Raw genomic sequence first — 26,593 nt, forward strand, 5'->3', positions numbered from 1 at the left:
TTTTTTTACCATTTTTGCATTCTTATTTTTTTTGCATCCCTTTGGAGTAAAGGGAGTGTGGGCTGAAAGGAAAGAGGATGAGTACTTGCTTTTTCTTTGAAGTGGTTTTTTTTTTTCTAAACTGCTGGTGAAAGATGCCGGATTGACAGCCCTGGAGACTGAAGTCCTCTATTTATCCACAGAGCAGACACTGCAGCACGGGCAGCGGCAGTGCCAGCTTCGCCCACACTGCCCCTCCGCCAGCGGGCGTCAACCCCGACTTGGAGGAGCCACCTCTAAAGGTGAGAGGGGTAGTTCAGTCTCCATGCCCATTCAATCCTCGGCTTCTCGGCTGAGACGGCCAGCAAGGGCCCTGATCCCACGGAGCGTGCGTGTGCGTGTGTGTGTGTGCCTCTCGCTGCTGTGTGGGTCTCCATCCACCGCAGCCGGACTGGGACCACCAGCTCATTTCCCATGGGTGCCGCCGCTCACCTCGGAGCCCGGCCACCACCCACCCTGGCCTCTCCACCCCCAAACTAATCATGTGAAATCTTGTAGGAAGAAGATGAAGTGCCCGACGACGAGACCGTGAATCAGATGATTGCCCGGCACGAAGAGGAATTTGACCTGTTCATGGTAAGCACCACAGGCAGGAGTTGAGGTTGGCGTTTCTGTCTCCCACACCTCCAGGGAGCTCGGTTTTCCACCCACATGAAATTGGGAGCCTGGAGGGGTTCATGTGTCCCGGCCATGATGATCTCAGAGCAAAAACACTTAGTTTTTTAGGTGTTGTCCCTGGTGGGTAATGGAGCCATAGGTGGCCTCACAATGCCTTCTAATTGACCCATCTTTCTTCTATGTCCTAAGAGTGTCAGAGGGTAGAGGGACACATACCTAGCCATCCTTCCGTTTGTGACCCTCAGTCCCCAAATGTCTGCCCTTCTGAGTTTGTTGTCCTTGAGGCTCCCTTTCAGAGGATGTTAATTCTGCCTAAAGCCAAGGTGCTGGCGAGGACCTTCGTCACCAACACATCATGCTCCTGGGTGGGACGGGCTTTTGGCCCCCCTTCTGCAGCCTCCCTATTTTTTACAGTTTTCTCTGCCCCTAAAGCAGAGCCCCTAGCCAGGGCCTGATGTAGGAGCCAGGCCACCTTGGCCATAGCAATACCCAGAGCTGCTATTTAACTACTGTTGTGGCATTGGTCCCTGAGGCAAAGAGCAGCCCCTTATCAACATGCCCTTTGAATGTCCCATTGGCTGTCCCTGGGCTGACGCTGCTCTCCTGTTCCCACCCTTCCCTCTCCCTAGCGCATGGACCTGGACCGCAGGCGTGAGGAAGCCCGCAATCCCAAGCGGAAGCCGCGCCTGATGGAGGAGGACGAGCTCCCCTCGTGGATCATTAAGGACGATGCCGAGGTGGAGCGGCTGACTTGTGAGGAAGAAGAGGAGAAGATGTTTGGCCGTGGCTCCCGCCACCGCAAGGAAGTAGACTACAGTGACTCGCTGACGGAGAAGCAGTGGCTCAAGGTATATGCTGGAGAGGGCCAGTGAGGGTCAGGGCTGGGGGAGGAGAGGCACAACCACAGTGACTCGGCCTTTGTCAGAAACCTGAGGTTCCCTTCAGCCGTTCTTGGTTTTCATTCACTTCTAACATAGGGTCAGGTTTGCTCAGTTCCTCCTGACCAGATGCAGGAAGGAACACCAACACCATCCCCAAGCAGCTCAAAACTCACTGCTGGGTGAAATTGGCCTTTTCAGTGTGAGGGTTCACTTCTTCACAAGTCTTAAGTAAAACAGTGCAGATCATACTGAGACCATACTGAGGTCAGGTGTCCTGAGTGTCTGTCCATAGGAAACACAGCAAGAGATTAATGAACATACAGTCGCCCTGCGAGGTGATTGGAAGCGCTGACAGGGTCAGGGAGCCTCACTTTGGACACATCGCCCCAACAGCACGTCATCTTTAGGACCTGGACTTCTGGCCAGGCTGGGAGGAGGGAGGAGACTGCATCTACACTGAGTGCAGAGGTAATGATTAAAAATCCAACCTGGAAGTTATTTCATAAAAATGTCCCTGAAGCACCTGGCCGGTGTGACTCAGTGGTTAAGCATTGAACCATGCACCAAGAGGTTGCTGGTTTAATTCCTGGACAGGTCATATGTGAGGATTTCTCTCAGGTATATACTAGAAGTGGAATGCTGGGTTGTGGGCTCATCCCCAGTAGGGCTTGCAGGAGGCAGCCGTTGGATGTGATGTCTCTCTCTTCAATGCTTCTATCTCTCCCTTTCCCTTCCTCTCTCTCTAACATAATTTTTTTCTTTAAATGTCCTTTAAGCAACTCTTCCCAGAAGATAGGTGGTGGCTTTTGCTTTACCCTGCTGAGTGCCACATCCCAGAATGAGAGATGCTGCCTCTGGTCATACACCCTGGGGTTCTCCTGGGTTAACTGTGACCCTGTCCCTGCCTGGGAGCTTAGATGACCCCACACTTGCAAACTTGCCCACTGAGCTGTGCATGAGAGGGGCTCTTGAAACATGCCAGGGAACCAGGCTAACCTTCTTGTGTGGTGGGTGGAGTATCCTGTTTTCTGCCCAGGGCTCTGGGACCAGGAAGAAAACCCCTGACAAGGGAACTTGGGCCCAGTTACAGATCTGTAACAGCTTCTGTGGAGCATCACCAGCCCCACATTTTTGAGACAGTGCCTTTTGCCCATATGCTAATAATGTTTTGTACCCTTTTTTTTTTTTGAGGTATAATGTATATACTGTAGAATTCACCCACTTAAGGTGTACAAGTCAGTGGTTTTCACTGTATTTACAGATTCATACAACTATCATCACAAATCAATTTTAGAACATTCTCATCATCCCAAAAAGAACTCCTTTCCTCTTTAGCGTCTTCCTTCCCTTTATTCCCCCTAGCCATTGACCGTCACCCTATTCTGGACATTTCGTATAAATAGCATCATGCAACATGTGATTCTTTGATGTCTGGCTTCTTTCACTAGGCATAATATTTTCATGGTTTATCCATGCTGTAGCACATACTGTTTCTTTTCAAGGCTGAATAATATTTTTTTTAATAGATATATACCACATTTTGTTTATCCATTCATCAGTTGACAGACACTTGGGTGGTTTCCACTTTTTGGCTATTTTGAATAATGCTGCTATGAACATTTGCGTACAAGTTTTGTGAGGACATATGTTTTGATTTCTCTCAGGTATATACTAGAAGTGGAATTGCTGGATCAAATGGTACTTCTATGTTTGACCTTTTATGGAATTGCCAAACTCTTTTCCAGAGCAGCTGCACCTTTTTACATTCCCCCAAGCAGAATATGAGAGAATTTCTCCTCATCCTTGTTAATACTTGTTATTATCTTTTTTATTTTAACCATTTCAGTGGTATAAAGTGATGTTTCTTTGTGGTTTTGAATTCCATTTCCCTGGTGGCTAATGGCATGGAACATCTTTTCATGTGTTTATTGACTACCTGCATATCTTTTTTACAAGTCTCTTATCAGATGTATGATTTGTGAATATTTTCTCCCGTTCTGTGGGTTATCTTCTTCATGGTGTCCTTTTGAGCACAAAAGTTTTTTAATTTTGATGAAGTCCAGTTTATCTGTTTTTTTCTCATTGCTTGTCCTTTGGTATCATGCCTGAGAATCCATCACCAAGTGCAAGGTCACAAAGATTTACCACTATATTTTCTTTCAAGTTTTAGAGTTCAGCTTTTACATTTATGTCCATGATCCCCTTTAAGTTCATTTTGTATATAGCTATAAGTTAGGGTCCAGCTTCATTCTCCTACATGTGGATATCCAGTGGTCCTAGTACCATTTGTTTAAAAGACTTCTTTCCCCATTGAGCACATGCCTTTTTATATGTCATACTCAATAAAATTTACACTAATAAAAAATATGTTTGCCCAAAACAAGGATGCTCCTTTCTTAGTGGTGGACGTGTAACTGGCACCACTTTTTTGATAGCTACTCTAATGCCCTGTTTGCCAAAATCCTCCAGAATCATCCTGGTTCTTGCCTTGCAGGCCACGGGACCAAAGATTCTGGTATTAGATATTCCTAGGGCTGTCATAACAATTACCACAAACTTGGTGGCTTAAGACAGTAGTAATTTATTCTCTCACAGTTCTGGAGGGCTAGGAGTCTAAAATCCAGGTGTCAGCAGGACCCTGTTCCCTCTGAAGGCTCTAGGGGAAGATCCTTCTTTGCCTCTTTCAGCTTGTGGTGGCTCTGGCATTCCTTGGCTTGTGGCCCCATCATTCCATTCTCTGCCTCCACCTTTATGTGGTCTCTACCCTGTGTCTATCTGTGTGGCCTTTTCAGTCTCTCATAAGGTCACTCTCATTGGATTTGGGGCCCACCGTAACACAGGATAAACTCATCTCGCTCCATTCTTAAGTAATTACATCTGCAAAGATTGTTTCCAAGTAAGATCCCGTTCTGAGGTTCCAGATGGAATTTTGGAGGATAGTATTTAATCCACCCCCATGGGCCTGCAGTACATGCCCTCCCCCCATGCCAATCTTCTTTCAGTCTCTCCTGTTTGCCGCAAGCCCTCCATGGTGCTTCTTTGGCCAAGATGCCTTTATGGATGCCTTTACCTCACCCCACCCTTCATTTCTCAGCTTCAATGCCACCTCCTCTAGGAAGCTCTCTCCAACACCTCCAAGCAGGACATGTCTCACCCTTCGCACCACTCACCCTTCTTCCTGGCACTCAATACAGTTATCACATTTGTGGGAAGTCTGTTTGGTCAGTGTCCATCTGGCTCTGTTCATTGCTGTGTCCTCCATGCCAGGCCCCCTGCCCATTTCATAGTCATAGCTGATAAATGAGAGATGAGTGACCAGCATATCCCTTTGGGTCCAGGCCCCACTCCCTTTTTTGATTCCAAGCTCACCTGGAAACCTGGCTTTTCTTTTTGTTTTCAGGGATAAACATGCAGGTTACTTATTTAGAATGAATAAATCAGGATCATTTTAAAATTAATATGTCCTTCAACTCAACAGTTTCTCTTCTACTAATCTGTACAAAAAAGACAGATGTCAGTCATGGCCTTATGTAGAATAGCCACACCCGCCACAAATAATGGAAATGTAACAAAATACTAAACAGGCATTAAACATTATGTTGCAGAAAGACGGCAGGAAATGTATCCAGGATATAGTAAGCAAAAGCATGAGTCATTATATGGTATGTGGTAACGATTCCATGCTGTCTTAGTTGTGCATATGTACATGGAAAGGGAAGGGAGATCCTGGATCTGGATGGTGGTGGTGGCTGCACACAATGTGAATGTACCTAATGCCACTGAACTGCGCACTTAAAACTTGTTTACCCCAAATTTTTAAAAAAGATGCAGTGGGTCCAAAGCACAAGTATTAAATATCACCTCTGGGTGGAGGGATTACAGGAGTCCGTTCTCATGGGCTCCACACAGTGAAGATAAAACTCTTTAATTCTTAAAGTACAGCCTTCTGTTTGTGAAGGACAGACATGGGTGGGGTGTGCTCTGGAAAGGCAGAGCTAGCCTTTCATGGCCTTTCGGAGCCTGTGAGAGCCCTGGTGTGTGTTCCGCCCCAGCCAGACCCCACGGGTTTGCGCCTCGGCCTCTCCTTGTCAACCTCGGTGCTGGCTGTCCTATTTTACCACTATTGACCCTGAAGGCCATCGAGGAGGGCACGCTGGAGGAGATCGAAGAGGAGGTCCGGCAGAAGAAATCATCTCGGAAACGCAAGAGGGACAGCGACGCTGGCTCCTCCACCCCAACCACCAGCACCCGCAGCCGTGACAAGGATGAGGAGAGCAAGAAGCAAAAGAAGCGTGGGCGGCCACCTGCCGAGAAGCTCTCCCCCAACCCGCCAAACCTCACCAAAAAGATGAAGAAGATCGTGGATGCCGTTATCAAGTATAAGGACAGGTAAGCCGAGGAATTGGGCGGGTGAGCAGACATTGGGGGTCCTCTGAGGTGCCTTGCCTGGCCTTCCATGTGCCTGTGAGTCCATTAGTGGCTCAGTCATTCCACAGACATTGTTTGAATCTATGTGTTGCAATGCCCCTGCCCTCATGGAACTTATGTTCTGGATCAAGGGAGCATACAAGTGATGTCGGCATGAGGAGAGGGAAATAAAGCATGGTGGGGAGGTCCAGGAGCCCTGAGGAAAGGAGATCTGGGGATGAGATCTCCAGCGAAAGCAACAGCAGGTGGAGAGGCCCCAGAATGATGAGGAGTGGCCTGCAGGTTTGAGGTTAGTGATGAGGTGAGGTGAAAGGAGAGGAGTTCTGTGCTATGATGGGCGCTAATCTCATGGCCAGTGGTTTATGATGGAGGCTGGAGTTACTGGAGCTGAAAGGGTGTGACTTTCCTTCTATAGACTCCCCACTCACTTCCCTGTCCCCATACTTATACGATGAGCAAGCCTGGTTTTCATGTTGGGCCATCGCAGGTCAGCCACATGTTAACTGACCGCACCAAATACAAGACAGTATGTGATTTCAGCTGCAGTGGATCTGTTGGTTGGTCACAAGTACCATTTAAATAATAATAAAATAGTGGTTCTCCCACAGCCTTCATAGGAGACGTGCACATTCTACCAGCGCAGGGTGCTGTAGTGTGGAGCTGTAGAAGGTGGCTAGGGACACAAGGCCTGCACCTTGCCCAGAACTTGGCTTATGCTCTCACTCGCTCATGTCTTATTACACTTTCTGGTTCATACCAGCCGATATGACTGTCCCCATAACGAGTTGTACAGCTTGATTTTATAGTAATGCTTTGCAATTAGTCGTGAAGCAAAGTAAGGGAGAACTTAAATCTGTAGGAGCAAAAAGTGTTGAGGCATAAGCTCTTAGTGCATCATTTGGTGGGACTCTTACTAAGCATGACATTTTGGGGGGGTGACAACTGTGGTATCCAAGTAAAACATACAGTGACCTTTAAAAAGAATCTTATGCCCTGGCTAGTGTGATTTAGTGGTTAGAGCATTGGCTCACACACCAAAGGGTCTCAGGTTCCGTTCCTGGTCAAGGGCATGTACCTGGGTTGCAGGTTCATTCCCTGGTCCTGGTTGGGCTGCGTGCGGGAGGCAACCAATGGATATGTCTTTCTCACATCAATGTTTCTCTCTCCCTCCCCGCCCCCCCTTTCCACTCTGTCTAAAAAATCAATGGAAAAATATCCGCTGGTGAGGATTAGCAAATAAACAAAATCTTATTATGGCCCTGGCCATTGTGGCTCAGTTGGTTGAGCGTCACCTCATGCACCCAAAAGTTGCCTGTTGGATTCCCAATCAGGGCATATATCAGGTTGCAGGTTCAGTCTCCAGTTGGGGTGCGTACAGGAGGCAGCCAATCAATGTTTCTCACATTGATGTTTCTCTCTCTCTCTCTCTCTCTCCCTCCCTCCCTTCTTCCCTCCCTCCCTCCCTCTTCCTTCCTCTCTCTTAAATCAACTTTTAAAAAAAAAGGACATATTCTTGGGTGAGGATTAAAAAGATTCTCTTTAAAAAAGAAAACAGACCCCATGTTTTTTTCTTAATGGTATTCTTGCAAGGGAAATTTAAAATTACCAAAATAAAGAAGACCCTTGAAGGTCAGTGAGGCAAGGATGGACAAAAAGTCATGCTGGTCTTTTGGATATCCATGTAGACCTTCACCCTGCATCACATCATACACATATATTAGTTTGAAATGGATAATAGACGTAAATGTGAAAGGTAAAACAAAGTTCTAGGAGAAGGTATGGGAGAGAATCTTCATGGCTTTGAAGTAGGCATAGACTTCCTCAACAAGATACAAATGCCACTACCCTTAAAAGACTTCCCTAAAAGTAAGAACAACTGTACATCAAAAGACACACTCATGAAGACAGTGAAAACTCCTGCCACAGACTGGGAAAAGAACACCCAGTTTTAAAATGGGCAGAAGGCATGAACAGCCACACCTTCTGGAAGAAGATGTTTTGATGAGCAATCAGCATGTGAAAAGGTGCTCAGGATCATTGCATCGACAACATCAAATGAGAGTGAGATGCCTTACACACTGAACAGAGTGTCTTCAATTCCTTCAGGTGTTGACAAAGATGTGGAGCTGTTGGACCGCACATGCTGCTCAAGGGACGTGCAGCTCTTTGGCAGTATCTTCTAAAGCTCAACATAAAGGATGAACTTTCTGACCCAGCAACTCCAATCCTAGTTGTAAACCCAAGAGAGCTGGGTGCATGTCCACCAGAAGACTTGTACAAGCATGTCCACAGCTGGTTTGATGGTAACTTCCTCCAACGAAACAGCTCAGTGTCCACCCCCGGAAGAATATCAATGGTGGTCCAATTGTACAGCACAATTCTAACTGCCACAAAACCAGAAATGTCACTGCGCCTTGGAATAATCTTACATTTGTTGAGTGAAAGGAGCCAGACACTAATGAGTACCTACTGTGTGCATCCAGTTATATGAAGGTCAGAAGCTGATCCACAACAATGGGCATTTGAACAGTATTTACCTCAAGATGGAGAAGTTGACAGGGAAGGACCACGAAGGCACTTTCTGGGATTTTGGGAATATTTTTTCTGTTAGTCTGATTGTATACATGAAAATGGTCATCAAGGTGTATACTTAAAGATGTGTGCACTCCCCTATATAAGGTTATACCTCAGCTTTAAAAAAACACTTGGCAACGGCAGCCTGAACTTGTTAATGAGGTGTTAGATGTTTTCTGACCCCAAAATATATGTCAAATATCAGCCCACTTTTTTTTTTTAAAATATATATATCGATTTCAGAGAGAGGAAGGGAGAGAGACAGAAACAGCCATGATGAGAGAGTCATTGATCAGCTGCCTTCCGCATGCATCCCCCTGGGGATCGAGTCCACAACTGGGGCATGGGCCGCTGACCAGGAATTGAACTGCAATCTCCTGGATCGTAGGTTGATGCTCAACTGCTCAGCCACGCCGGCCAGGCTCAGTTCACTTTCTTAGTTGTCCTATGACTCACTAAAAGACCTTTCTTAGCCTCATATTTAGCTGTATATCATGCTCCAAAAATGGCTTCCGCAACTGTTACAGTTTTCTCAGCCTGTATAAGGTTTGAGTGAGAAATCAGGCAATAAATGAAAACTAGCTTTTAGGATTCAGTGACCCATTGTTAAGACCATTCTATTGCAGAATGACAAGAACCTGGTAGGGATTCTGAGATCCAGTCTGATGAGGACACCAACACTGGAGTCACAGAGCTGCACTCCCAGCTGATATCAGACCCACGTGGCAGGGCACCTTATCAGAGGGTGTGAGGCATGGTTTACATTTATTCTCACATCCTCCTGATATGGATAGTGTCACAGAACTGGGATTTCTCCATTAGACTGGGAAGAACTATAGAGGAATTACAAATGAGACAGCAAATATGACCATTAAAGGAAGCTACCATGTCCTAGCCTTGAGAAACATTTGGTTTGAGGTTGGAGCAAGACCTCTGCTTACTGTTTTGCCGGTGGTCATATAGAAAGAGTTCTCGCGCGCATATAAACTCAGGATAACAGCCACATATTCCTGGTTGCAAAGTTACCTCATCTTGCAGATGCTTTTAAAGATGATGTTTAGGTACAAAGTTGACTTACGTAATGGATAATATTTCTGATGTTCTTAACAAACTGAATTTGAAACCAGAGGGAAAACAATGTGGTTCATCCTGTTGTGAGGTTAAGTGACATTCCATAGACCACCCTCACTTCTGACACCATCTGCAAAGTTTGGGGTCCCTAAGACCACCCTCAGGCTCGATTTTCTAGAAAACTCTCAGAACTCTCTGAAAGGTGTTATACTCATGCTCATAGTTTATTACAGCAAAAGGATACAGATTAAAATCAGCTAAAAGAAGAGGTGCATGGAGCAGCATCCAGGAGAGCTCCACGCCTTGTGCTTTCTGTTATCCTCTCCCTGGAGGCCAAGATAGCACTGACAACGTTATGAGACAATATGCACAGAGCATTGCCAACTGGGAAATCCTTGTTGCCTAGATTTTTTTTGATAATTTGTTCACATAGACATGACCGACTGCCCATGTGACTGACATGTCTCCAGCTCCTCTGTAGGTCCAAGTTGATACCATGTAACCCAGTGCCCCTGCCCTAAATCACATTCTCAGACTATCTGGGCCCAGGGTACCCATCAGGCAGGATACTCCAGAGGGGTTGAGAGACAGTCTCCTAGGAGCCAAGGGCAAAGGCCAGACTCTTTCTGGGCCGGGTTAAATTTTTTACAACTACAACACACTGGGAAGATTGCAAAGGACTGGCCACTGCGCCACACCAAAGAACTGGGGTGGAATAAAATTGGAGGGTGTCTAACTCACACTTTCTTGTCTCAAGCTTTCAGTTATTCCATTCCAGAAAGAGAAAATGAAACATTTGTATTTTTTTAAAATTGCTTTCCAGAACCCTATAATTAGCTAAATTCTATACTTGAGTTCAATCTGGAGCCCAGGAGAGAATGAATTGTTACATGATGGTTCTTCCTAGATGCCAAAGAATGATATCAGGACGTTGTCAGTATTTGAATTTAATGTCGGGAGCCTGCCTCGTGGAGCAGGAGGGTGTGGTGCTGCTGTTATTGTCCCAGGTGACCACAGGTGGGAGCCAGGGTTGCACCTTGATGCAGTAATTCACTAGAAGTGGCTCAGCTGTGCCTCTGCTGCATGTCTGAGCAGGGCCACCTTTCATTCCGCTGGTATCACTCCAAATGTTGCTTTTCACTGTTTGTTTCAAGATCCCCCAGTTGTATTTTAAACACCAGTGCAATCTGGTATAATATTATCTTTGTATTTACATCCCCGTTCATATGAAGATAATGTCCTGTTTTGTAAGCTTTGCTTCCTTCATGTGTGTTCAGATTCAGGGCTGCCCTGCCCCTCCCTCCCAAAGCCCCGTGTGCCCTGTGAGTGGCACTTCCTGGAGTTGTGTGGCATATGGCCTTTGCAGCCACAGTGGTCCTCAATTGGATCGTAGTGAAAATGCACTTCGTGCTGTAGGGCTATAGTGGGGAAAAGCTTGGAGAGTCTATAGTACTGTGCCTTTGACCTGTGCTGGCACAGACAACCCCAGCGCCCAGGGTGGCCTCAGGTAGAAGTGCCTCATACGCAGAGCCTGAAGGCTTAGCAGGGTCCCACCAAGGGAAGAGGAGGGAACGAGTGTCACAGGCAGACAGGACAGGATGGACGTGCAGAAGCCTGAAGGCCGAGTGCACAGGTTTCCCAGAACCAGAGGAAGCTGAGGGGCCCCTACAGGGGTCAAGTCAGAGTGCAGGGCATCACACGCGTCACCTTGGTGATTAGAAATCTCAAATGGCATCAAAGAATCCACTGGTCAGCCAGAATCAAAATCCAAATTAAGGAATTAAGTTGGAATTAGAGTTTGCACTTCAAAATGTAAGCATGCAAGTAAGTTAGGCACAGGCTCCTGGGTCAGGTTGGGACCTTTTCACAAGGCTGTGCATGCTGCCCCTTCAGAGGTGCTGTCTGCAAGAGCCAGTTAGCAGGTGTGCAAATGCCCTTGGGGATTCGGAAAAGGTTTCAGAGAAGTGCAATTTACTGAGGCACTGCCTTGGCAGTCAGGCTCCAGAGGGCCCCATAGGACCTTTTGTGTGCTCCCCAGGCTGCGGTAGTTGTGGGGACAGTGGGGCTTGAGTGTCAGAGATCTGGTTTCAATATGCATCTCTCTGTTTCCAAGTCTGCAGCACAAAAATTGAAGCCCCTACATTGGGTTATGGAGACCCCCAATGGGTCAGGCATGCAGCACAGAGACAACTGTGGGTGAAAAAGGGCCCCAGCCAGATCCATGGTGACTGCACTTTACCTCTGCCCTTGCACCTCTTTGATTAGAATCAAAAAGAAGGTGGCTCTTCAGAGTTGAAAGGTTATACCTTGATTTCCAAGAAAAACTGGGACAACTAACGAGCCCAGGGAAGGTTGTCAGGTTGAAGCATTCTCTAGGAGAGGTCACTGCAGGTGGTTCCTAGGCCCTCAGGATGGGCCCCTGGAGGGGGGAGAGAGGACAGAGAGTGAGAGTGGTACCCTAAGGGGGCAGGGATCCCTCAGGGTTCTCTGGCGTTGGCCTTCGGAAGGCCAGATGGCCCTTCATCTGGAACCCGAGCTCGGTCAGAGTGGGTGTGCTCCAGAAGAAGGAGGCGACTCTCTGCCTGCGGGTCCAGGTATGGGGTCAGCACTATCTGCTCGGCACCCTGCCAGGAGTTGCACATGAGAGGCACCGAAATGAGATGCCTTGAGAAAAGTGCTGATCCCATCATCAAGCCCGGGGCTAGCCTGAGTGTGGGTGCAGGCTGGGCTAAGGGCCCAGTGGGGCCCAGAGCCACAGGAGGATTAGCCAGACACCCTTATGGAATCGTGCTGTGGTTCTGAGCCCGCCATAGAATTTGCTGGAACAAGTTCCACCTGCCTTGTTTTTGTTTTTGTTTTTGTTTTATCTTTATTTATTTCAGAGAGAAGAAAGGAGAGAGAGAGAGAGAGACATCATTGATGAGAGAGTCGTTGATTGGCTGCCTCCTACACGCCCCCGACTGGGGATTGAGCCCGCAACCCGGGCATGTGCCTTGACTGGGAATCGGACCCCGATCACCTGGATCCTAGGTCAACGTTCAACTGCTGAGCCATCCCCGGCCGGCCCACCTGCCTTGTTTATCAGACTGTTATCTCACAAAACAAAACAGGCCAGCAGGTTTAGAAGAGTCTTAAAACTAGAATCAAATCTTCAAACAGGACAGGGACAGATACCTGGACTCTGGAAACAAGTAGGTTTGGGTGAACAGGTTGAACCTTGATCGCCTCCCCTCTGCCTGCCTTGGAGTCCTGTCCTTGTGAGAACCTTCTAGAGTACGCAGTGCATTTCCACAAGCTTGTGCTACTTTTGTATGCAGGGAAAACAGAAAAGGGATGTTCATAAAAATAGGAGATAGTAAACAGGTAGCACAGGAGGTATGAAATAAAATGGGGGAAAGGAAGAAAAGCAGAGGAAAAGGATGGCAAAAATAGTCTGAAGATGGGGTCGAGTAAATAAGAAATTATAAAATATAGGTAAAATTTAAAATTTAGCCAAGAGACAGCTAGATAAAAGGATAGAAAGATGAATTCAGGAATGTTGAACTTCTGAGATGAAACTAGTTAAATGTAAGTTGACTAAGGTAAAAAATTAGCTGGAGGGAAGGTAAAAGGAGTAGGTATGAGGGTCTCAAGGTAGTTGTGGAGGTGGGTCCGTCAACCCTGTACTGCAGCAACATTTTCCCAATCTGTTGACCCCAGACACATTCCTACCCATTCTCTGGATAGACTAGAGCACCCCCTGGGTGCCCTCTATTCCCAATGTGGGGATCCTGCAGTGCTTGGCACTTGAGAAGGGGCTTGAGGCCTCCTCTGCCATGGACCTGCTCAGCACTCTGAGAGCTGCTGACACTAATTCAGAAAAGAAAGCACGTTTCTTGAGGCCATGGTCCCCCAGCTCTGCAGAAAGTAGCCTTGGGCCTCCCGACACTCACATGACCACCTCTGCCAGCCTCTGAGAAACACTGTCTGCAGTACCATAAACCGGTCATGGGTACTTTGTTCTATGTCCTGGTCACCCACAGCTAATGCCTTCTGAGTGCCTGCTGCAGTAGAACACAGCACAATGTGGACCCTTGTGGCATTCACAGTCTGCTTGAGGAAGCTGGCACATACACACAAAGTACATGCCACACTTAGGAGCATTCCTGGATTATGATCCAGCTTCTGCCACTTGTTCTGTGACCTGAGCCTTCTGTCTTTCTCCTCCAAAACTCAGGATCTTGCCTCCAAAATGCTGATTTCAAACTAAGCTGTTTCTTTTGGGTTATTGGGTTGGGGGCAGGAGGTCCAGGGTTTTTTTTATTGTTGAACTATATTAAGAGACATGTGCCCTCAGATGTGTCATTGGCTTATTTGCAACTATGAGCTCATTAGAAATGTTGGCTCATTAGATACTTAATCACCATTGGAACCTACAGCCAGTGTAGCCCTCAGCACATGGACCCTGCAACAAAGCTTCCCCCACTCACTCACTGTGCTGGAAAAGTGTCCTGGGAATGCAGGGCAGCCTACAGACCATTCTCATTGGTAGGTTTCTTGGTGAAATATCATTTCCCTCTTACTCATGCTTAGTCAGATTTTTTTCTATACTATAGAGCTGTAAATTCAACACTGAGATTCATCTTTTAAGGGTGGATGGATTCTCAACAGGTGGAGGCTCTTAGTAAATATTTGTAAGTAAGTGGATCTGCCCCAGATTTCTTACTTTTCTAATCCTTAATATATCCTTGACTTGGTAATGTGCCCAAAAATTGAGCCTAGGAAATAATTCTGTACTAATACAGTTCTCTTTTTATCTGTTTCATCATTTTATTTTCAAAATTTTGTTTATGGAGTACCTTCTGAGATTTGTTTCAGATAAATACTTTGCTAAATCAGGTTTGCAAATACTGAGTTGCTCATATCCAGGACCTTTGCTGGCTCAGTTCACTGGTTGAGAGTCAAAAGAGAAAATGAACCCAGGGCTAGAAGGTATCATTGAGAGATGTCATAGGAAAATTGTCTGAACTGGACTCTAGGGAGGAGAACAGGGCTGAGGGAGTCCTTCCAGGCAGATCGGGACCACTTCTATACTTGGCAAGGAGAATCTATCTTGAGCACCACCTTCGATTGATTGCTTGTGCCTGCTTGAGACCATGGGAGCTCAAGGGATAGTGCTGTGATCCATTTTTTACATCTGCCCCATCAGAAGATGTAGAAGTAAGGACACCAAGCAGTATGGTACCATTCCTGTTAAATTTTTTCTGTTGTTTTCACACCAGAGGTCAGCAAACCAAATCTCCAAATCAGCAACAAACAAAAGAACCAAAAAAATCTGGCCCACCACCTGTCTATGGATAGCCTGTGAATTGAGAATGTTGGGATTTTTTAGATGATTTTGAGAAAATTAAGAGACTACTGTCTCATGATGTGAAATGATAGGAAGCTCAGATTTCATTGTTTATAAGTGAAGTTTTGTTGGAACATAGCCAAAGCCCATTCGCCTATGTAAAGTGTGTGGCTGCTTTTGTGTAATAATGACAAGTTGAGTAATTGTGACAAATACGGCACAGCCCACAAAGCCTAAAATATTTACAGTGACTGTTTACAGACCCTTGATTTAGAGCAGTGTATGGTAAAGGATGATAGAGTCCCTGACTTAGCCTAGGCGACTTCTTCTCAAGTCCTCCCTGCCACCAATTTTCTGTGTGTCTAGCCAGCTTTCATAGCCTCTGTGGTTTTTCCATCTGTTTAGGGAGGGGTATGGATAGATGATCCCTTAGATATTGAAAGTTTACGGTTCTGTCTTTTCAGGGTGCTGCTGTTCTCTTCTGATTCTCTTCGTTCCTCCTCCATCAGTTGTAGTTTTGTTTTAAGGCTAAACCCAATAATATACTCAAAGGGATGTGTCAGTTCAGACTTTTGGCTTCTATACGTCAGGAACCCAGTTATAAGCCCCTCAGTCAGAGTAGGGATTTCTTTGGCCTGGAGGCCATGGAGGAGTTAGTGAAGATTAGTTCTTGGAACCTAGAGTCATCAGTCACCTCTCTCCTCCCACACTTCTCATGGCCGAACCATGGCTACCACAAGCAACCACTGCTTCTCCAGCTGCTGGTAGAAAATCCTAGGGAAGGACTCTGGTTGGTTGGCTGGCTGGTGCTGTGGTCCCACTCGATGATGGTCAGCCCCACCAGAACCCCAAGTTGGTGTAGGGGAGGGCACTTTTCCACAGAGAGGCAGACACTGTCTAGACAGGTTAAATAATAAGGGTTCACACCAAGGCTATTTGGGCTCCAAGAAGAAGGACTTGTAAAATTAGACAAGACTTTGGTCTCTCTGAGCACCGCCTGCATAGTGATGAGAACTGGGTGGTGACAGGGTTGAGGAATATCTCCCTGCTCTGGGAGCTAACACCCAGAGGCAGAATAACAGCATCATTGTTATCATCATCATATGCGTTATCAGTTACAGCCATGGTTGCTGTTGTTGCCGAATCGGGTGACAGCCTGGGCTGGAGGCATAAGGGCTGTAGTGGGCTCTTCCTTCCTTCATGTCTGAATTGGGGTCATAGGGCTGATCCTGACAGCCTCAGGATTCTTCCAGGCTCCTTCATTTCCATCCCGCCCTTGCCAGGGAAGCCAGACATGGGACAGGGCTGGGGATGGAGTTCTGAACAACTATTTCTGCAGAAGCTTTTTCAGAGCAAGTTTCACAAAACAGGAGGCTGGTGTGGTATGCTCTGTGTGCAGTGGGACTCCTGAGTTTTTCTATAACAGGATGGTATATGAATGACTACGTGGGGTAAGGGGTGGTCAGCCACCCTAGTTAGAGGTGACTCTCATGAGATGCAAGTTCAAGCCTTGCCCTGTGACCCTGAAACTTTCACCCTGAGCTCTCTTCCTCCATCAAATGTTTATTGAGTACCTACTGTGTCCTAGGTTTTGTTCCAGGTGCCAAAGATAGAATAGTGAATAAAACAGGCAAGGTCTATGCCCTCATGGCTCATGTTTTGGGTGTGGTGGGGCGGATGGTAAGTTCTATGGATGGAGACTAATCAGGGCAACCGACCTCATATCTAATAATGTAAAAAGGTGAAAATATCAAAGCTTCTAAAAGAAAATGTAATACCTCTGTGACCTGGGAATAGGCAAAGATTTATCTAACAGGACAGGAGAACACCCAGTATAAAAGGAAATATTGATAAATTAGGCTTTGATTAAGATCTAGTCACCAAAAGACCATCTAGGTAATAAGACTGGAGAAGGAGTTTGCAATGAATGTGTTCAACAGAGCACTCCTCAGGGAAGCAAAGACATGAATAGGTGTTCCTGAAAGGCTGTCAGCCCCCCAATGCACCTGTGAAAAGGTAGAAATGTGAATTAAAACCACAAGGAGATAGCATTGCACAACTAAGACATAGACCACCCACATTGAGGAGGAGCGACAGGAGCAAGTGCAGCTACACGTAACCAGACACTCACCTGCTGTTGGAGGACTGGACACAGGCTCAGTATCTACTGAAGCTGAGTGGCCTCTGTCCTGTGACCCAGCACTTCTGCCCCCAGGTAAATTCCTGAGAGATGCGAGCCAAACAGACACAAGTGTCCACAGCCACTTGTTTTATATAATATCCAAAAACAGATACAGTCTGAGTGCCTCTCAACAGCAATTGGATGGACAAGTGGACCGCTGAGGGGGATGCCTGCTCTAGAGCACAAAGCAGTTATATAAACTGTGAGCTGCTACTACACGTACCAACAAGGATAAATCTCACAGATGGTGATGAAGGGTGCTGCCAGGCCTGGGAGCTCTCCCTGTGTGATCCTGTAACATCAAGAAGAGGCCAAATTCAGCCAGTTTCAAAGGTCAGGGAGGCTCACCAGGAGTCTTGGGCACCTCAGAGAGCCTAGTGCTGAAGGTGTGTACCTTTGTCTTACAGCTTAAGCCTCCTTTTTTATTAAGAGACGTGAGGGCAAGGTGGGCACGGGTCAGAACACTCACAGGAGAAGGTGATATTTGTGCTGAGATGAGGGCGGGAGCCTGGGTTTCTTGGAGCAGTGACATTGTGGGCCTTGAGGTGGGTATGAGGAGATACAGAGGGACACTGAAGTCAGAGGCCATGTACAGCCCATCCTGGAGGACTGTGCAGCTATCAGAAGGACTTTGGGATTTATTCCCAGGAGGTGGGAAGCTGTAGGGTATCCACCTCTAATAAAGAGATGAGGGTTGGTGAGCCAGTCTGGATGGCTCTTGGCCTCAAGGCAGTCTCTTGGGGTTTGGGGGATTGACTCTTCAAGGGACTTCTGAGCAATTAAAATCCTACATCAATGGCTTTCCAAGAGGCTTTGGCTGTCTGAGAGAGGACAGTTTTAAAAGTCCCCAGTGGTACTGGCACCTTCTTCCTCCCTCACGTACACCCAGTTCGAAGCCGTCTGCACTCAGAGCTCATTACAGCTGAGAATGGTTATCTGGCCGGGGGTGGTGCGGGCCTTTATTCCTCAAAGACTCAATTTCCCTAAAGGTTTATAAGAGGAGGCCCTCTTTCTTTGCGTTCAAACAATTTCTTAGGCTGACAGAGGAGAGAGGGTTTTATTATGAAGTTTTCTGCTGTGTTACAGCACTTGAGTCCCACCTTCAGAGCTTCCTAGAGGGCCACATGCACCCCTGAGGCCAGCCACCTGCGTGGATGTCACATATGATGGGGCACGTGGCTAGGCCCAACTGGCCCTGGCACTGCAAGCGGCGCTTTTCAAGCTGGGAGTCTGTGTCCATTAGTGGGCTGTGAAATGAATTTTGTGGGTCCCAGTTGGCATTTCTGTGAGATAGAGTAGAAATCAGAGTCCACTGCACTGTGTAAGGGAGACTGTCGCCCCACGGAACTTACTATTTACGCCTGTGGGTGCGAGTCCTGGGTCAGAGTGTAAAACACAATGCTCCCCAGCATCGTGCCAAAGTGTGGGATGACACTGCCGTGAGAAAGGAGGGCTCTTCACTTGTTTTGTTACCTGTTCTCATTTTTGGAGTTTACATAAACGAATTTCAGTTGCTTGTTGCCAAACCACCCACCAGCCTGTTCATGAGAGAAAGGAAGCCTGTGCCTCCAGGGAGGGGCTCCTTGACTGGGAATGACAGCCTGGGAGTGGCCCAGCCTCCCTTACCTGTGACAGCTGGACCTGGCACAGGGCAGGATGTGGCTGAAAGGAAGGAAAGTGGGAGGCTGCCTCTTGCTAGTGACCCCTTGTAACGGAGGAGGGCAAGACACCAGGTAGGCTGTGTCCAGCCAAGGCAGGTGAACTTTTGCCTCAATTCCCTCATCATAACAATTAAAATAACTGGTTAGAACCCATGTTAAAGTGTGCCTGGCCTAGAGCAAGGACAAAGTGATGGCGGTTATCCAAGACAAGTAAGATGCAGGGACCAGGTTCCAGCCCCTGTCTTTCAGGCCAGGGGCCTCATGATGCACAAAAACCCCAGGTGAACAAAGGCCTCCAGGGATCCCACTGGGAACAACCTCAGAGAGGCAGTCCTCACCAAGCTGCTCCTTCAGGCCATTATGAAATTGGGGCATCCAGCAACAAAACCCGAAAAACAATCGTGTTGTCACTGCTGTCTTCCAGTATAGTGAACAAAAAGAATGGAGTGCGGGCAGACAGCAGGATAGGGTGGGCAGGCTGCTCTGTCCTTTGAGAATTCTATAGGAAAGAAATGGAGCCAAAGGGGCTCAGCCCACTGGCAGCTCTGGGCCCAGATCAATGGTCTCTGAGAAGTGGCTGAAAAGTACGAGTGGTGAAGCAGCCAGAGGATCCGGGGCAGCCGAGCAGGTCAGACATTTTGACAGCAGGACCTGGATAAAACCATGGCCAGAATGTGTGGGCATCTGGGTCCCCACACAGGAGGAGAGGGGTCCTAGAGAACAGGGCTGCCACCAGGTCACCAACTGCTCAAACAGCAGCCCTGGGCCTCTGCTGCTTGTTTCTGGAGGCCCAGTGGGACCCCTGGGGCAGGTTAGGTTCCTGGAGACAGAACCACCATTCTCAAGGCTGACTGAACAGCAAGGGAGACTGGCACAGTGAGAATTGTCTTCTCCCCTGGTCTTTCAGGCCTTGAATCAAGCTCCTGTTCACTCCCTCCCCAGGAGTGATGTCACCTCTTAGCTTCTCTTCCTAGCACAGGACCAGGCTCGGGTGTGGCACGACCTTCTGGCCTACTGCACAGGTTGCTTCAAAAGTGAGACCCAGGAGTGGATACAGGAGGCCCAGGCATCTCGTGGCCACACATGGCAGGGCTTTCATCAGTTCCCTTGTGGAAAACAAGTGCTTTCTCAATGGAAAAGACTGAAAAACAGCTTTTATCTTTCATTAACATCTTGCTGGAGGGCATGTTTCCTCCTGGGTTTTTGCCAGATTCTCTGAAAGTCACTGCTCCTAATTGCTGCCTGCAAGAGACACACAACATGCTTGCAAAATATCACCTCTCTGAAAATGCTGGTGCTTAATGCTTCCAGTACAAGCAAATAGATTTTTGCATTGTGCATAATCATTTTTCCAATGCGAAGGCTGGCTTTGTGTGGCACATGGGCTGAGGTGGTCAGGGAAGTTGGGTGAGCACAGAGCCTGGATTGAAATGCATCCCTGGCCTTTCCAGGCATGGTTGCCTCTCAGGAATGTTTCAGAGCACTCAAGATAGCACATGTACAGGAAATAACTCCTGAGTCGGCTTTGACTTTCTCGTCCTGTCTGTTATCAAACCATGGGCGGTAGGGGCTTCCCTCAGTTGGCAGGGCCTGTGAGTGATGCCTGCTCTGTCCCCTTACAGTAGCAGTGGACGTCAGCTCAGCGAGGTGTTCATCCAGCTGCCCTCCCGCAAGGAGCTGCCCGAGTACTACGAGCTTATCCGCAAACCCGTGGACTTCAAGAAGATTAAGGTAAAGCTGGATTGGGGGAGGGGGCTCTCTCACTGACCGAAGACCTTGGGCCCCCTGGCTAGAGACCCGATCATTGTCTCTTGGGATTTCTCATGGGCTCAAGTGTCCCAAGGATGTGTCACCAGGCAACCAGCGTCAGGGCTCCTTCAGGGTTACCCAGAGCTCAGGCCTCAGTCACTTGGCTCTTGTGTTCAGTGGGTCTGAGCTCCTGAGTCTACACAGAGGAGCCTGGAAACTCAGCTGCGACGTTGTTAAGCAGAGGGACTCCCAGCCCCAGGGTCCCCAGGCACGAGGTAGAGTCCCAAGGTAAGGCTGCTTCTCCTCCCCCTCCACCTCCCTCTGCCCTCACAGGAGCGCATCCGCAACCACAAGTACCGCAGCCTCAACGACTTGGAGAAGGATGTCATGCTGCTCTGTCAGAACGCTCAGACCTTCAACCTGGAAGGCTCCCTGGTGAGAAGGCGCCTGGGGCAGGGAGAGTAGGCAGCCGTTCCCAGTCTTTGCCACCTTTACAGCTGGGCCCCAAACCTACATGCCCCTTGCTCCATTTTGAATTGACTGGTTTAAAAATAATTCCCAACATCTTGAAATGTTTTACAAATTACAAAAGCAGTGTGTGTTCGTTACTGGGGAAAAAAAAAGAGCAAAAAATAAAGACAAGTAAAATAGAGAAAGACAGTCCCATCCATCCAGGATGACTCTGAACAATTCATGTTTACCTTGGAATTTTATTTTGAATTCACTAGGAGACTCTTGAATCCTATGGATGTGTCCTCTCTTATTATGAAACACACACACACAATCTCAGAGTAGCAAAGTTTTCCCATGTGTTTTTGGCATAGGTGCCTCCTGGAAAAGAGGTTTTACAGTCATAAATATGGGGAAAATGCTGGCTTAAACAAGGGATGTGCATTTCTGGTTACTGCAGACCTCCTCAGAGCCTTTAAAAGCACTCACTATGATTCTGGGGGAGGATCCTTTGGCTGTATCTAAACTCACACACCTGACCTTTTGTCTGGAACCATTTCATAATCCTGATGTTCTCTTAGGCACCGATTAGGAAAGGATAGTTGAAATGTCCCTCTGCCCCACGTGGGCTACTCTGGCCAGAGCTGTGGCTGGGGTGGGGTGGGGTGGAGTGGGGTGGGGTGGGATGGGATGGGATGGGATGGGATGGGATGGGATGGGATGGGATGGGATGGGATGGGATGGGATGGGCAGGCAACCCCCACATTGGGCCCCAGCCCATTCAATCCCCGGGTGTTTCTGCCCAGATCTACGAAGATTCCATTGTCCTGCAGTCCGTTTTCACCAGCGTGCGGCAGAAAATAGAGAAAGAGGATGACAGTGAAGGCGAGGAGAGTGAGGAAGAGGAGGAGGGCGAGGAGGAAGGCTCGGAGTCCGAGTGTGAGTCCCAGGGTGCCTGGGTGGGTGTTTGTGGCTTCCTGGGATGGTTAGGATCTCTGGCTTCATGCCCACCCGAGAGAACCAGCGGTCTCGCACCCAGTCCATTCATAGCCCTCCTAGCTCCCAGGTGCTCCCAACTCAGGAGGTGCTGTGTTCTCGAGAGCTCATGTCTTCTTCTTTCCCCCTTTCTGATCCCCACCCCAGCCCGCTCAGTCAAAGTGAAGATCAAGCTGGGCCGGAAGGAGAAGGCACAGGATCGGCTGAAGGGGGGCCGGCGGCGACCAAGCCGTGGGTCCCGGGCCAAGCCAGTGGTGAGCGACGATGACAGTGAAGAGGAGCAGGAAGAGGTAAGGCCTCAGGACCCTGGGACAGGCAGGAGGTCCAGTGGCAGTTGGGTCATTGGAAATCCATCCTCATGCCAGGTACCTTATACCATGGTTCCTATGAGGGTAGATGCTCTCACATCCCCACTCCACAGGTGGGGAAACTGAGGCTCATTGCTATATGGCATGTAACTCAAGCCCAAGTCCATGTGACACTGTAGAAGCAGTGCTCTTAGCACCAGTGGGTGTCTGGGAACAGGGTGGGTGTCCCATTCTGTTCCCACTACATCAGCCTGCACAGCTGTTTGGCAGGACCCCAGGCCTGTCTTGCCATGGCCCAAGGTGGGACCAGGTCTTTGAGCTCAAGGGCAGGAGACATTGAGATTCGAGATGCCCCCCATATAGTCCCTATCCCCTCAGCATCTGTCCTCCCCAAGCCAACTCAGTGCCTTGCTGTCCAGCCACAGCTGCCATTGTTCTCACCCCATGTGACATATACCATGTGCCCAGGTCTCTGCTCCTGGCTCTGTTCTGACCTGCCTAGCAGGATTTCCTAACAATGCTAAAAAAAAAAAAAAAAGAAAAAAAAACACAAAAAGCAAAATCCCTGGCTCCCCAGTTACAAAATGACATGGAACAAACATCGTGAATGGGACTGATGCATGTCCCCTGTCACAAGTTGTGGTCCCCACACACTGGGGAGAAGCTGCAGGCTTGTCAAGCCCACAGTGGGCAGTTTTTGGCGGGTAAGGTATGGGAGCAGACCCAATTGCTGGGTTTAAGTAAGCTTTGCCTCCTGATCCCAGTCCAGACACCTGGCCCTTCCCTGCTGTGGGACCTGGGCAGTTCACTTCACTTCTGAGCCTCAGTTTCCACTTCTACAAAGTAGGGAGGTAGACTAGATTATGGGGCCAGGCTCCTGACCAGACTCAGTAGTAAGCACCATTTTGGTGGTGGTCTTCTTGTATAGCCATTTGCAATAACAGCAAAACTAAGTATCTTGGAATAAATCTGACCAGAGACATACATGACCTTATGATGGGGTCGATGATGTCCTGAACATGGGGAGGGGTGCCCATGTTTCAAGAGAGGAGGTCTGGGCTATAACAGTGCCCCAGTCCAGATCCATCAGGGCATTTTATGGCCCTCGCCAGGCTGCTTAAAATGTTAAACAGAAGAGTAAAGATCTTTAGTAAAGATCTTTCGTGGTTAGGAACAACCAAGGTGGTTTTGAAGCCCAAGGTCAGGGGCATAGGGATGGAGCAGGGAGGGCCTGGTGAGCCTCCTAGATCCCAAGAAAGAATCAGTGTGGGCACAGGGGCCAGTCCTCAGGAGAAAAATCGCATTGGGGTGTGGCGTGGCAGAAGGGGCTGAGGCCAAAGACCACTCCACCCTCACAATCCCTGTGCTGCTCACATACACCCAGGAAAAGCAGTTCCATTGCCTGCGCCAGTGTTTCAGTCTCAGGGTCCCCTCAAGGGTACAGACAACTCATACTGTCTCTTCCTCTCCCCCTCCAGGACCGCTCAGGAAGTGGCAGCGAGGAAGACTGAATCTCGACATTCCAGATTCTCGACCCTAACTCCCTCGTCCCAGGGCCGAGGTGGTGTAGCTCTTAGCAGTAACGGGTAGCAACAGATGTAGTTTCAGACGTGGGGTAAAACTGTATAAACGAAAATCTTCCATATTTATACGGCAGAGAAGATGTAGGACTGTTTGTGTCTGGTCCTGTCCTGGCTCAGTAGAGTTTGTTAACAGCATTAACTGTTTAAAATGACAGAGAATTATGAATCGGGGAACACACGACACCTGTTTTTCTTTTCCTTTCTTGGCAGTACTGTTGCGGCCGCAGTTTGGAATCACTGTAGTTTAAGCTGTGGATGCATGTGTGTAGCCGTCCACTCCTTGTACTGTATTTTTTGGACAGGTCACACTTGCCGGGCCCGGGGACCGCAGGCCCGGTGAGGGTATGTCAGTGTCACTGGATGTCAAACAGTAATAAATTAAACCAACAACAAAATTCATAACTTTGCCTTCTTCTGCTGGACTCAGTCCCGGCTCCTAGCACATTTTCAGTAAAGCCCTGGCAGCCTTCGTGGAGCCTCCTGTCACCAGATCCCAGGTAGCCTCTTTCACGGGTGAATACTGAGGCCCGGGCTTCACACCAGCTAATGACAAGCTCAGGCTTTTGGCCCTACTGGGTGCCACTGTCATTCCCCATCATTTGTTCAAGCCCGCCCTGTCACACAGGAAGCAAGCAGCTCTGTCCCTTCCCTACCAGCAGCCAAGGTGAGATCAGGGAGATGGTCACATAAACAGGCAGGTGCCATACAAAGCGGTCAGTGCATGACACACAAAGCCCAGGGTATGTGGGAGCCCAGTGAACAGGGAGGGCTCCCAAGTTCAGAACTTCATTTGTGTTCTTTTCTCTAATTTTTGTCTCTTCATTAAGACCTTCTATGAATCATTGTTATACTTGCCTTTAATCCTTCAGTTTCCTTTAGGTTTTTTAACACAATGGTTGCTTTGAAGTCCAACATCTGGACCCCTTCAGAGAAAGATTCTATTGACTACTTTTTTTCCTCAATGTTGGTCACACTTTCCTGTTTCTTTGCATATCTTGAAATTTTTTGTTCAAAAGTTGACATTTTATTATTTTTATTTATTTATCTTTTTTAAGAGAGAGAGAAAAACATCAATTTGTTCCACTCATATACGCATTCATTGGTTGATTCTTCTATGTGCCCTGACTGGGGATCAAACCCCACAACCTTGGCATATCAGGATGACACTCTAACCAGCTGAACCAAAAGTGGACATTTTAAAAATAGTAGATTGTAACAACTCTGAATTCTGATTCCTCGCATGGGGAGTTGTGTTTTTGTTTTGTTTTTTGTTTACTTAGTCATTGCTGAACTAACTACAGTCTCTGTCTTCCCCACAGTGTGCAGCAGCTGATGACTGCTCAGTTTTTTGTTTTTGTTTTTAATTCCTTATTTTTAATCTAGGTGTTACACTAGGTCAACTTAGCTTCGAGGTCAGCCAGTGATGGCTCAGAAGCGGTGCTCAAACACAGGAATCAGTGAGGCCTCGTGCCAGTGGCCTGGGCTCATTTTGCAGACCTACCTTTGCTCCCTGCCTGTCCCTCTTGCGTTTTCTCAGCACATGCACACAGCCTCCCTTTTGCGCAGGTTGCACCGATTTGTGGATTCATGGGGCTCTCTCCAGCTCTCCCATGCATGCATGCAGCCCTTTGGGATGTGTGGGGCCAACTGAAGCTGTCTCATTCCCTGGACTTCCTGTCTGATTATATCAGTCTCTTGCAACCAGGATCCCTACCTCAAGCTAGATAGGAGACCTTGGCCTAGCCCATTCATTCTACTCTGAGATCCCTATTTCCAGTATCCCCAGGGGCCTAAGGTTTTTCCACCCAGCTCCAAATCAAGTCAGTCCCCTCCAGCAGTGATTTTTATGGCAGTGGGAAGAAGCTGGGAGGCCCAGGCAAATAAAACACAATCTCCACTACTCTGCCATTCAGTTGGGGGGTTTTTCTCTTTTTTTTTAAAGAATTTTTGTGAGTTTATTTTGAGCCAAACTGTTGAGAGGTACCAGGAAACAGAATTTCAACGGATAACGGGGTCCCACAGTGCTAGGAAGGCTTATTCCTAGGAAGTCTCAGTGTTAACGTTTGTCTTGCTCTAATCTGGGCCATTAGGGATGGGGCAAGACTATAACCTTAGATGACATTCAGTCTTCTTGAATAAACTCTTAATTTGTCAAATGCCTTTGATAAACCTCCAGAATCCTGATATGGTTGTTTTTGACAACTCTGTCTAGTTTCATTTATACTATTAGGGATGAAATTTGCCAAGATCCTCACTCCATTATTTTGGAAGTTCACATTTTTTTAAATAGCTTTGATTTTATTTTAATACATTTGAATTTATTTTAATTTTTACTAAAAATGAGTCCCTTGACTGTGTGTGGGGGGGAATACACTTAGAACTTAAAAATGAGAAAAATATGATATAGTTTGTTGGTGAATGGCAACAAAATCCAAAATTATATTGACTTAAATTAGACACGAGTTCATATCTCTCTTATGTCAGAGTCTGGAGTTGGTGCCTCAAAGTGCAAGAGCACATGCCAAGGTCACCTCATGGCCCAAGGTGGCTACTGGGGCTCTATCCAATACACATTTCCAGCTGTGAACAAGGAGGCACCACCCCACCCCAACCTTTAGAGACCCTCTCTAGAAACTGATACGTCACTCTTATTCGCTATTGGCCACAACATAGTCAAATGGTCATACCTACCTGCATAGGAAGCTGAGAGATGCAGCCTTTCTA

At 47.7% G+C, this 26,593-nt stretch overlaps 1 protein-coding gene across 8 annotated transcripts in view; it reads left to right on the plus strand.

Moving 5' to 3' along the window:
• SMARCA4 (SWI/SNF related BAF chromatin remodeling complex subunit ATPase 4) overlaps positions 1 to 25,801 on the plus strand; it is an 82,697-nt gene extending 56,896 nt beyond the window's left edge. For 5 of the 8 annotated variants that reach the window (XM_081137355.1, XM_081137356.1, XM_081137351.1 and 2 more), the window contains 9 exons: positions 183 to 281; positions 538 to 615; positions 1,287 to 1,505; positions 5,674 to 5,927; positions 20,406 to 20,514; positions 20,866 to 20,967; positions 21,789 to 21,921; positions 22,126 to 22,268; positions 23,765 to 24,269. In XM_081137355.1, the coding sequence (XP_080993481.1) occupies positions 183 to 281; positions 538 to 615; positions 1,287 to 1,505; positions 5,674 to 5,927; positions 20,406 to 20,514; positions 20,866 to 20,967; positions 21,789 to 21,921; positions 22,126 to 22,268; positions 23,765 to 23,797 (1,170 nt within the window). In that variant the 3' untranslated portion in view covers positions 23,798 to 24,269. Of the gene's footprint in view, positions 1 to 182; positions 282 to 537; positions 616 to 1,286; positions 1,506 to 5,673; positions 5,928 to 20,405; positions 20,515 to 20,865; positions 20,968 to 21,788; positions 21,922 to 22,125; positions 22,269 to 23,764 lie in introns of all 8 variants that reach the window. The other 3 variants (XM_081137352.1, XM_081137353.1, XM_081137354.1) reach the window with 3 other exon arrangements.
• The last annotated feature ends 792 nt before the right edge of the window (positions 25,802 to 26,593 follow it).

Source organism: Miniopterus schreibersii, assembly GCF_964146895.1.
Source record: "Miniopterus schreibersii genome assembly, chromosome: 4".
Classification (NCBI taxonomy): Eukaryota; Metazoa; Chordata; class Mammalia; order Chiroptera; family Miniopteridae; genus Miniopterus; species Miniopterus schreibersii.